General features: G+C 42.0%; 1 protein-coding gene across 1 annotated transcript in view; it reads right to left on the minus strand.

The window, feature by feature from the left end:
- Window positions 1-9,371: 9,371 nt before the first annotated feature.
- Window positions 9,372-12,818, minus strand: part of DPYD (dihydropyrimidine dehydrogenase) — a 359,045-nt gene continuing 355,598 nt past the window's right edge. The window contains exons 22-23 of the mRNA XM_009884907.1: window positions 12,314-12,454; window positions 9,372-9,552 (exon numbers count right to left, since the gene is read on the minus strand). Of these exons, the coding sequence (XP_009883209.1) occupies window positions 9,382-9,552; window positions 12,314-12,454 (312 nt within the window). The 3' untranslated portion in view covers window positions 9,372-9,381. The remainder of the gene's footprint in view (window positions 9,553-12,313; window positions 12,455-12,818) is intronic.

The following is a 12,818-nucleotide window of genomic DNA, read 5'->3' on the forward strand; positions in this document are numbered from 1 at the left end:
TCTCTTCTCTTTTTTTTTTTCTTCCCCATGCCTACTGTTTACACACCATCTTTAACAGCCCTCACATACTCATTTGGGTATTTGGCTTAGGAGTCACCACCGTTAGCTGAACTACACAAGCTCTGCACTAGATGGTGAAATAATATCCAGTTTGGTGTAGGCACAGCTTATTGTTCAAGTGTTAATCAACCTCAGAACAGCCCTCAGGAGAGAGGGAAGCAAGTTTCATGCCTACTGTTTACACACCATCTTTAACAGCCCTCACATACTCATTTGGGTATTTGGCTTAGGAGTCACCACCGTTAGCTGAACTACACAAGCTCTGCACTAGATGGTGAAATAATATCCAGTTTGGTGTAGGCACAGCTTATTGTTCAAGTGTTAATCAACCTCAGAACAGCCCTCAGGAGAGAGGGAAGCAAGTTTTTAACCTTCATTTTACAGAACGTAAAGGGAGGTTAACAGAGGATAAGGACCTGCTTGCCTCAGGTTCCCAGCTGCCGCCAATGCCGATGGCCGATGGCCGATGGGGCCGTGCTGCGGCGATGGCCGATGGGGCTGCGCTGCGGCTCTGGAATCGGGGCATTTTTCCGCAGCCAGAACGGTACGGATTTACCCAAGGCAGGGGGCAGGGGCCTGGGTGTTCGCTGCACCTTGGGAATAAGGAAAGGAAGGCAAGACAAGGCCCCTGCTTTGTCTTAGACACAGGTGGTGTTTTTCCTCCCAGTTGGACAAGAGGAGTTCCGGTAAGTTGCGGCTAAGTTCTTAATGTCTTAAGTACCTGATTGCCATTTTTAAAGCATACTGAGTTCTAGTAAAGGATAGAAAAGAGTTGTTAAGTTTGGAAAAAAATACAGCAATGTATATTAATTATTGTACCAGTATCAACCTCTGTGTGGGGGAAAAGGAGTTTAGCTGCAATGCTTTTGGAAGCCACAAGCTCTCCGTTAATCATTACAGGCCATCGTCTTCTGGCTGAACTTACACCAGATGACAAGTTGCACAAAACTAAACCATTGATCCAAAAGCTTAACATTAACATAACATTTACTAGTCCAAACTCCTCACCTACAATATCATGATATGTAATGGTAAAACTAACTTATTCCTGTATTACTAGGCAGGATGCTTTCCATATACAAAACCAAAGGTGGGAAGAGAATATGGCACCAGCAGTAGCTGCAGCGCACAGAGCCTTTGTGCTTAGGCTTTTGTGTCAAGGGAAAGTTGCAGTCTCTCACCTTGCCAGCTACATAACTTTCTCCTTCTGGGTCTTCGGACATTTCTTAAACAATGAGTTGCCTTAAAGAAGCATGTAAAATTTAATTCAGGTAGGGAAGGCAGCATACGTGAATGATATGGACTCTACTAGCCCTTGTAGATTATATGATTTATACATTCACTCAAACAGCAGTGAATGAACGGTCTTATAGCAGGCAATACGCTATTGTGCTGTTACTTCTATGCCTTGTCTTTTTAATGAAAGGGTTTATACCTTCAAAGTTAATTAACTCATTTCTCAAAATCATTTACACATCTGCTCTGTTTCCAGTAAAACTTCAGTTTCATATTACTAACTTCAGAGTTGCATTAGAAAAAAAAAACCAACAAACCCTGCATCAGATATGATACTTCATTGTGGAATACTTCAGATGTGGAATTGATAATAATGATGAATTTCATGGGCTGAAATTTGGCCTGTGACTTTGTACTGGTAGCTGCTTTGGAAGGACAGTCAGATAAATATTAGCCAAGAGCATGTGTTATACTCACTGTCACATCACTGGCACAACGCAAGACTAAAACCAGCAGACCCAGTCTTTGGGTATCACTGGCACTCACCTGGGCACGGTGGCCCCTCTGTCACTGGCAGGCAGCAAGTTAGAGCTGAGGAGGTCTCCAACTCCTGACTGTGCCCTACCTGCCACCGTAGCCTCCGTGGCTACCTGGCACCAGAATATAATGAAGAGCTTTTCCAGTTGACCGTAGAGCCCGTTTTGGTTACTACTGGCCAAAACCCGATCCTGCCAAGAGGAGTGCTAGGTTTTGAGCGGGTCGCAGCCAAGCCCTACTGCATCCCAGTCCTCTGCAGAGCTGGTGCTACACTGTCACGGGGAGGGAGCAAGCGCAAGGGCAGCACCGGGAATGGCGGCGCTGGAGTAGAGCAATGCAAACAGTGCTGACACTACCCCTGCCCATGCCACACACAGGGAGTAGTCACGCTTCCTTCTGCTGATGGGCGGACGTATTATTTTAATTAAGCTATTATTTCAATAACCATTATGACGTGTGGGCACGGCTTGGGAAACATTAAACCCAAGGTAAACAAAGAGCATAGCAGTCCATCTGCTTTTAACACCACAGTTCAGCAACACGACTGTTTGGGCAGCGTACATAGCTGAGTACTGTTAGTATTTACAGTAGAACACATCATGCCAAGTTTAGCCTACAAGCTGATCACAGGCACAAGGTTTCATTATTTTAAGTGATTTATTCTTTTCTGAAGCGAAGAACACCACTTCTCTGCACCGAATGCTGCCTGTGAAGTCTGCTTTTCCACTTAAGGGATGCTAAGCAGAAGCTAGCCAATGAAATGAAGGTAAATTTAATTAGAAAAAAATATAACGTTCTTCAAAAACAACAGCTCGCTCACTCTCCAACAAGGAAAAATACAAATAAACCCCCTTTGGCAATGCTGAGGAAATATCTGGGGCTGAGGTGAAAGGGACACAGCTTGACGAGTATGCTGAAAGCTGAATGTGGATTACCCGTGAGTGCAAAAATGAATAAATGTGTTTTATTCCATTATATTAATGAAATGGTTAATTCGGTTGCTATAGCAACAAAGAACAGCCATGCTAAAAAGCTAAAGGGCTATACATAATGCCAGATAGAAGGTCTCTCTAATTCTAAAGCTGATTTTCTTAGCTACAATAGAAGTGATGTGTGTTTTCAATATCATCTTATGCTTTTGCATCAAATCCTCAAGCTAATCCAATAAATAGGCTAGTAGCATAAAATAGCATATATGTTTGCACCTCATAAAACTTATGAAAGGGGTTTACCTATGCACAATCATAAGAAAAAAATCCACAGAGTGCAGCATGGGGCTCTAAAAAGACTGCGCTGTATGTGATGGTGAACCGGCAAATGTGTTACAATGGGAAGTTCCTACAGTTAGGAAGCAGGTGACTGCACGGGAAATCGCGGCAGCGCCAACCCAGACACCAAAACATAATTGTGCTTACCGTCCTGCTAGCTATTTCACCTTATGCAAAATAGATTTGCTATTCTTTTCACTTGCCTTTTGCATGATTTTGTTTAAAAATAATAATTCTTAAAGACTTCAGTGCTTGCTTTTGTTGTAACACGTCATGGAAAGGGTGACCCATGTTTTGCCAGCAGCGTGGAGGACAGACTATTATTCTTAAAGTCTATGCCAAAGCAAAAGAAAGAGGAGTGCCTGTTCTGCCTGTCAGAGGGCCCTGGGGCAGCCCCTGTGCAACCGGCGCTCCCTGGGAAAGGAGCTGCTGGGGAGGGTCGCTGGTGCTGCCCAGCTCCAGTGCTTTCATGGGGCTGGAGCCCTGTGCCACGGCGCAGGATCACAGCCATTCACTTTGGCTCCATTTTGTTATAGTGAGGTTTGTCGCACTCCGCATCAGCCACTTTTTGCCTGAAATAAATAAAAGAGAATATAGCACACCCACAGGAGAAACAGAAGGCACTGACTTCCCTCACTGAACTCAGACTTACAAAATTTGGCGTCGTACACCTGCACAAACAAAGCGGGTGGCTTTTATCTGGAGGCCATCTGATTTGCATGATAATGGGAGTTCAACTCCCGAGAAACACTATTTCTCAACAATTGAATATGAAGATCTCAGTGATGAGGCCTAAACCTGTCTCCAATAAGCAGAAGGAAAAGCTGTGACAATAAGTAGTCTCTAGACTAAACAGGTGAGAAAAATGTCCTTTAGGATGATGATTAGCTCTAGTTGGTGGTATGTGACGCTCATCGGCAATTACCAGTGTGAGTTGCCCACTGGAGGGATTTGATACCGACTCCCTCTTTCTTGGCTGAAATGCAACAAAAGAGCTCTCACCGCTGAAGGCAGTAATACTGTGGAGAAACTTTAACTGTATCACAGTGTTGAAGAAGTAAAATGTTGGGTCTTAAAAAAGACAAGGCGCCTCAATGGCTGCCACTGCTTTAGTCAACTTGTATGAAAGTCATTTATTCAGATGCTCCTGAAAGTCACATAGTACCTCAAAAACCAGTGAGCAACAGCTTGAAACCATTTGCTGCCCTTGTCTTAAGGATCCTGGTTGCCAAATATGTGGGAAGGCTCCTGTGATGCAGACAGGCGAGTACTGCCTGACCTCCACATCTGGAGGCTAGAAGGCAACGCGGTAGCCGTCCTTGCAGAGGAAGCCCCCACCATGAAAGGTGCAAAGGCAGCTCTCTGCAGAGCACAGGAATTCTTCCCTGTACTCATTGCGCTGCGATGCTGAGCGTACGCGAGAGGGTTGGTATTTCTACAGCACCACAGGGAACCCCGATGAGTTCAGAGGTATGTTAGCATTTGGCAAAGCGTAGACAAACTGAACGGCTACAGTTTTCAGCTGCTGAGCCACAGTGGGAAGGACTTTATTCTGTTCCAGCGCTCAGATCAAGTTAATTCACCTATATTGCCCAGACCTGGCGTCTGAAAGCATCCAGGTAGGAATATCAAGGTCAAGTTTAACAACTTGCAGTTCTTTTACAGAAAAATGAACAATTGCATTTCCTTGCAGTAACTTTAGTTTGCTTAAACTAGAAGAGGAGAGTGTGCGTGCGTGCGCGCGTGTGTGTTTACTGTTAACATTTGAGCCTGTTTAGGGCTTTATTTGTGCAGAGGCAATGGGTGTCCACTCGCCGAGTTGCCCTCCAACTTCACTGCTTGGAAGCAATGAGAAGTTCTGCTTCCACAGCACAGAAAGTCACGATGGGCGTCCAAGAAAGCAGGAGGGATAAAAGCTGGGTCTCTGCTTCTGGACAAGGCCGGTGTGGATATTTGCATAAGACCCAGCAGACCAACCTGAGGAAGAGTTATTAAAACTGATCTCCTGGAGAAATAACTGGAGAGCTTACAGTTCCTCAGAAAAGAAAGGAAACGGCAACAGCAAAGATGAAGCGACCCAGATGGCCCATAAGCAGACTAATTATATGAGAGACCCAGAAGCAACTCTGAAGTTACCAATCCAGCTGCCGAGAGAGTCTGCCAGGTTGCCAGATGTTGCCATTGAAAACCTATCTTCCACTGTTCATCAAAGAAGTGGAACAGCCTGGTGAAGTGAAACCTTTGCCAATAAAATAAATATTTTATCTAAAAAAGTATTTTCTACTAGGAAGCATGTTGAAAAATATAAAATTTTAACAACATGCCCAACCCCATGTTACAGTAGATAAATAATGAAACATACATACAGAATATGTTGGCAGGATCTTCTTAGGGATAGGAAATATCTATGCTTAACATTCTATTTCTAAGGCTAGAGTCTTGGATTGTGTTAAACAAAGTGGTTTTTATGAGGCATGGGGTTGATGGCACTCAGTTGGGGTTTGGATAGTTTGCCTTGAATCTAGCAATCACTTTTGCCACCTTGAGATAAAAGGCTTAAGGACAACAAAGCTGGAGGAGCCAAAGGTGACAGTAATACGTGCTGGAAGGCGGGGAGACTGCAGAAATGACAGCGAGACACTCGGCGGCTGCCAAGTCACCTCTCCCAGAGGCCACATGGTGGAAAGCCCTGTGCCCTCTAAGGCCCAGCAAAGAGGGGCAGCCATTCTAGACGGGTAACTTGCATTTTGCTCCTGCCAGATTTTATGAACTGAGCAAATGGATGTCTGCAAAGAAGGCTTGCTCTCGCGACTGGTAAAGCATCAGAGCAAGGAGCAGTATGCATGTACATTGGCTTCAGCGCTGGAGATACAGACTACCCATCAGATTCATGCACAAAGGCTGGTTTTAATTTTGCTAAGGGATCAAATTAATATTTCATTTAAAATCAGGAAATTATGTATTTTAAAAATCCTATGTAATTTTTCAAATGTCGCTATTAACGTTGCCAATCCAGTACCTTGGAAATATTGGCTCTGTTCATCCTAGAGGCCAAAAACCAAACTGCCTGTATAGTCTGTTAGCAAGGCAAAACATCTCTTTTTCCAATGAACATGTATGGGTGCACTGGGATTCACACAAGCAGATTTGGCAGCTTTTTCAAGTATTTCTTGGACTGCAGAGCATACACTGAACATGGGGAGCTTTTTCTGTTCAGGAATATGATGTGAATAAGAATGTGCTACCGCAGGATAAGCTATGGCATTTCTATCCTAATTTAATTTGTCAAATATAGTTTACAGTATTTTATAATACTAATCAATAGGACAACACATCTAAAAACTGCATGGGCTAGGGTTGCAGGATCTCGCCCAGCATGTCTTTAATAATACATAATTCCTTAAATGTACAGCTAAATCACTGAAATATATGAGCTTAATTTGGAACCTTTTACACTTTGAAAATTCATATCCCTTTTTTAATAACTGGCTACAGCGTTTGCAGAATAGACCAGATTTTTCTGATTTGTTTCCTTGGCTCTTGAATGCTCTGAAAGGGATGGATTCCCCAAGATGGAAGTGAAAAACCTATAAAACCCAGGAATACGTCCTTTGTGGCTCCCTCCCCTGCCTGTTTACACATTGCCTTACCCTGATGACCTGAAGACAATCCTACAGCAGACCTAAATGTGGCCATTTCTCTGAGTTCCTGCAACACACACATTTATTGCTGACTGACAGTTAGAAAGTATTCACATTCATTTGGGAACGCATTTTCTGAAACTGTTAATGGACTTGACAGAACAAGAGTGGGGTGGTGAGAAAGAAACCTGTATAATATAACCCGTTATTCCTTCTTCAGTAAACAAATTACAGTCTCGATTACAATCTTGATTCACAAAGAATGCCTCTAGTCCTCCAAAGATTACTTTATAGCTACTTGGGAATACTGCAACTACTGAATATCCTAGGAAAAGCTCTAATTTTGCCGCTACATTTATGATGTACATACGTTTAGCTACTTAAATTAGGTCTCCTGGCATTGTCTTGTATTTAAAAGAAGCCACACTACCAGATGTGCTGCCTTTAGGATAGTAATGTAATCAGGTCTGAAGATGCAGTAACAACAGACCTGGAGAAGCTGGCCAGTTCAGTCGCAGGTGACACACCACCTCTCACCCTCAGGGTTCGTGGTTGGTAGGATACAGAATAAGAAGTACGTGGTAACAGCCTGGGAGAAGATAGCTACTTTTCCTTGCATCTGCTAACTGAGAGCATAAAATGTTACCTGCAGACAATCTGATTTTGATGGTTTTTCCTGCCCCACTCAAGGGTGTGCTGCCTGTCAGCCAGCTCCTTGGAAGAGGTACAAGCAGTACATGCAGAGACTCTCCAAACTTTGCCCCTAACATTCACAAAACAGCTTGTTCTTCCCATGAGTCCTCTATAGCTCACGTGAGATAAGAAACTACCAGAAGGCCAAAAGCTTTAAAGCTGTTTCAGGCAAATATTATCTAAGCAGTACGACTATCTGTTCCCGTTTTCATCGGAGTGGGCAAAATCCAAAACGATGAAGAGAAAAATTAAAGTATGAAGAGAAAGCTATTAGTGGAGACACTGGGCTTGAGCCTGCCAAGGGATCTCATCAAGCAAGCCCAAAGTGTCAGCAAAACAGTGTTGGTGGGGCAAGCACACCAAACGAAATGACACTTCAAAACATTAGAGTGACACAGAGCGTACATACGTGTGCACGTAAGTGTGTGTGTGTGGGGAAGGGATGCGAAGGGAAGACAAGTCAAAGGCAGACAAAGAGGTGCCCGAGAGGGGCAAAGAGCATGCTACATTCTGCACTGTAGGCAATTAATGGAATAATGTACACATGAATTAACTCATTAGTGATTCCTGGAGTGAATCTTAGAGATCATGAAACACCACCTGACAAGCCTCTACAAGAAAAATCTGTTTAGTAACTGAAAAAAAACTACAAAAAATCCCAAGTTTGTTTCAACATTTATTTATAATTCAGTGCACAATTCATAAATCAAGAAACAAAAGTCAAGATATAGCTTTAATCACAGATGTTGCTGATCACAATATAGGGTATAAGAAATTGAACTGATAGATCATTTATTATTATTATGACACGAAAGGCTTTAGATTCTTAAGTGGAGTAAAGCAGACAGCAATACGTTTGTATTAGGAAGTTCCTACTGCGAATGAAAAATTGATTAAAACTGAGATATTGTTTAGCAAGACAGACAAATCTATATTTCTTTTTGGTTGTGAAACTATTATAACCATACATAACCAATAAGTATGAAGAATTGGCACTGGGGGAAATAATCTTGCCAGTTTGCCCTATATGTCTGTGTTTGGCAAACGCAGTCTGCAGGGTGTGTATTCCATTTGCGCGTAATCAGATCTCTGACCTGTAACATGTACATTCTGGAACATTAATTGGCACAATTAAAAAGTTATTTAGAGGATGAGCTTGGAGCAAAGAATGTTGTCACATCTCAGAATCCTGAAATGCAACCTGAACTTCATAATAAGCCAGTTTAAGAGTTTTTAGAGAGATGTTATGAGTGTTCACTGGGGGGGAAAGGTAACGATCAAGCTACCCATGCAACACACAAATCTGAAGAGTCCAGCGTGTGTCAGTGCACAGCAAATTTGTTCCATAAAGTGACTAGTGTGAGAAAGAATTAGAAAGGATTATAAAAATATACTACCATATGCTGTAGTAGTTGAAAGTGATTAATCCAGTTTTTAAATCCTATTTTAAACTCCCTTTCATTTCTTCGCATAGAAAAATAGAAGCCACATTGCTTTGTTTGAATGCTATGTAGTTAATTACATCTTCTAAGAAACTCTTTTAAAACTAAATGTAATGTTTAATTACAAAATGCCTCCTTGAAAACAGCTAGCTTGTACATTGATTTGTTGTTCATTAAAAATGCTTTCTTAATTATATTTACAGCCAGACAATGCATAGAGATTAAAGAGTCTATAGAGAAATTTTGAAATTACAGCGTGAATTGAAAGGAGAAAGTTACACTTCAAATAGTGGACAACTGACAGCCATGACTGACTAATTGCTGCCTTTCTGTAATTTCAAAACTTAATTGTTGTAAAAATAATAATTGGAAAACACAGTGTTCATTGTAACGGCTATCAATATTACATTTTTTTATAAGAGCAGATTTTCGAGGACTAATTAGAAAGCAAATCAATTGCATCAAACAAGTGTAAAGTTCACATTAGCTGTCGGACCGATCACCTCAACACACGGGGTTCACGGCTAAGGGCAGCCCGCGCTTTGGTTCGTAGGGTGTTGTCCTGGAAACCATGCGGATGCAGTCGATAACAGGGCAGACGCTGAGACACAGGGTGCAGCCTGTACAGCTGTCAGTAACTGTGGGCAGGTGGGTTTGGGGATCAAACTGGATAGCCTGCGAACAGCAATAAACATTATTGATGTCGCTCACGGAAAAGGTCAAAATTGCTCCCATCTTAGTGTCTGCATTTCCTGTGCTACAGCACTTGGAGACATCTTGGTGTGATTCTGCACTGCAGCTATAGCAACTGTTCAACTGGCAGGGAACAAAACAACCCCCCCACCCCCCGACACTTTAAAATTAGAAATATGGGCCAAATTCTAGCTCGGTGAAAGCTCACGGGTCACAAGGGCTGGTTACAAAAGGAGGAGTATGGCCCACGCTGTTTAAAGTCCCAGAGGGATATTTCTCCTTTGCGTGAAGGAAATATTTTCTAAGACAGCAACTTGCCAGGGTTATTGGTACAGAGGAGACACCAGACCATGCCTGTACGGCTTCTGCACAATGCTGGCCACAATGCCTTCTTTTGACTTTTATTTGCAGCACAGCATAAACAATCTAATTTAATAAATAGTACAGAAAAACACAGCATGCTGTGTCTCGTCCGATTATTTTCCTTTGCAAATCTTTGGAAGGGATATCTCAGTTTTGGGCAGGCAGAGCTTGCTTTAGTTCTCATGTTTCCATGCAGTGAATCCTCATTACCAATTAGGGTGATAAGTGTATTTGAATGTGAAATAACAGTTGCAGTCTCAATGAAATAAGCTCCTCATATAATAGAAATGGCAATTAAAAGCAAAAACAAAAGCATCACACAACTGCAAAAGCTTCAATGTCTAAGAAGCAAGTCTCGAAAGTGAAAAATAATTAAAAAACCCACTTAATATCTACTTTTAAGAGTTTTAAGAAGGAAAAATCAGGCCTGAAAGCTGACCACTCGCTCCTCTGCAAACAAATGGTGCCTTAGCAAATCTCCCTCACCACTGTCAGCAACTGGGGGAGCCCGGGAGGAGATGGGAGGTACTCGGTGGTGCTGCGGGGTGGCTCCAAAGGCAGATTTTCAGCATTTGGGGTTTTACTATTAGGAAAGCACAGAAGTTGCTGTAGCAACCAGCAAGGGCATGAAGCAGGTACTGACTGCCCTGAATCTACAAGTTTTAGTTTCGCTTCAGCACAAAGAGAGCTTTGGTTTGTGAGTATTTAAGGAGGACTCCTTCCTCTCTCCCTAACAACAGTGCACATCTTGAAAGGGAGTTCAAAGAGGGAGAAGAAGTCAGGACTACTGTGCTAACTTTAAATTAAGGAAAGCTTTTTTGTTGGAGTCATACAAGGTGATAGCTCTGTAGAGCAGCATGGATATTTTTGAAACAAAGAGAAGCATAAAGCAGATGATGCTATTTTGAAGGGATGTGTGTGATTTCTTTGCGATTAAGATTTTCTTTGCAATTCTTTGAAATTAATTTCTCTTCGATTTCCATAATTAATTGAAAAAGATTTTTTTTGGTCCTTAGAAAACCTCCTGCGCTTTTAAACTTTGGCTCTTTTGGTGCTGATTTTTTTTCCAGTTATAAAAAGGAAGTTTTACTAAATATAAACACAGTCTTTTGCTCTCCAAAGGCTATATCCTCCCCTTCACTGGGAAATCTAATGGAAGGAGAAGAAGTGAAGATCGCAGTGTCAAGAAGAAATTTAGACAGTTAGAATGCTACTGTAGTAAACTAATCTGGTATAAATGCAGCATTATATTTCTCTTATCAGTGGAAGAAGCACGTCTACCTTTGCTCTGACACACTTGTTTTAATTGCAGGAGTTGATTTGAAATGGAAAGACTTCTTTCTTTGACTGTATGTAGTTAAGTTCAGCAGACCTACTATTGATTAGACTGAATTAAGGATAAACAAAAGGTTGCGGTGTTCAGAGGAAACTTGGTACTCAGTTAAAGTATTTGTTTCTGACAAACTATTCTCCAACTGGGATGAATAGAAAAATTCATGCAGAACTTACTGCTTACTGCATATTGCATTCCATGAAGGTTATTAGACCATATTTTGGTTTTCTAAAAGAACATGAATCCTCCTGTACTGCCCTTCTTACTGCAGACCAGTCCATCAGCTCCAGTGGACGTGGCAAGGAACGGCATGAAGAAGAAATGCTGATACATTTCATACAACTTATGCTACTGTACTGAGCAGAAATCAGAGAAATACTTTGCTGCAAACAGGAGCCCTAGCTCAAAATTGTGCTATTTTCTGGTCACAATGATTTCTGCACACTTCAACCTGCTGCTCTAAACCCTGGCAGATATCCTGGAGAAAGGATTTGTACCTCCATCAAGATCAAAACAAAACCCCACCTGCCTGAAAGCTGAATTAGTTCAAGTTCAGTTACACTGATGGAACAAGAGCTAGGTTTCTTAAAAAGCATTTGGCAATAAGAACAGCTCTTGTCTCGCCACATCCCTTTGGTGAAAAGGGTTGCATTCTTCCGCTTCTCCCTCACGTATTTGAAAACCATCAAAGAACTATGTTTACTGCCAGCCGACTTGGGTATCCTTCATTTTCTTCCTCTTAAAAAGAATCCCACTTCCCACTGCGGTTAGGCAGAGACTGGGAGAGTGACCTAGAGCGAGCCAGCGAGATGCGGTACACTCTGCGTAGCCCTCCAGAAGAAGCCATGCTGGGCGGTGTTCTCACCACTGCGCAAACAGCTCAGGCAGGGCTTGTGTGGCATAGCCTGGGAGCATGCTGGGGTTCGAATCCAATATTTTAGACATCTGTTTTTACCACCTGCTCATTAACAGAAGGTGGATTCTTTCTTCCCAGCAGCAGAAAGATAACTCATTGTGCCTTTCTGCTAATTACAGCTGTGCTCTTACCTGGTAGCCAGAATCATTACAGGTCATGTAACATTTGCCACAGTTGATACACATTTCCTCGTCAATCAGAGCCACAACTTGCTCTGTGTTGCACAGCTCACCATATGTTCCAATATACTGCAGTGCTTTTCCAATTACATCCTAGGGAAAAAAAAAAAGTTATTGACTCATTTAGAAGATACCTAAGCAGTTTCTATAGCTGCGCAGGAGCACTCTCTAGTACTTCAATATGGAAGATTTGGCCATGCGTTGTGATGTTGTTTAGGATTTTTCTTAAAAATTTCCAAGTTCTTGACCTTCATACCTCCTGTAAAATATGAAGAATGCTCCATACACACACATTTTGAATGTAGGCAGCACTAGAAATACATATTTGCATATAAACACGTTCTACAAACAGGTTATTCATTTAGTACCTGATTTTGAATGCGCTATTGTTTTGTCATTACTGTGTGAAACTTCAAGGAACAAAATGGAGCACAAAACAGGAGTGATACGCTATAAA

This window comes from Charadrius vociferus, unplaced genomic scaffold, assembly GCF_000708025.1.
Source record: "Charadrius vociferus isolate BGI_N301 unplaced genomic scaffold, ASM70802v2 scaffold163, whole genome shotgun sequence".
In the NCBI taxonomy this organism is placed as follows: domain Eukaryota; kingdom Metazoa; phylum Chordata; class Aves; order Charadriiformes; family Charadriidae; genus Charadrius; species Charadrius vociferus.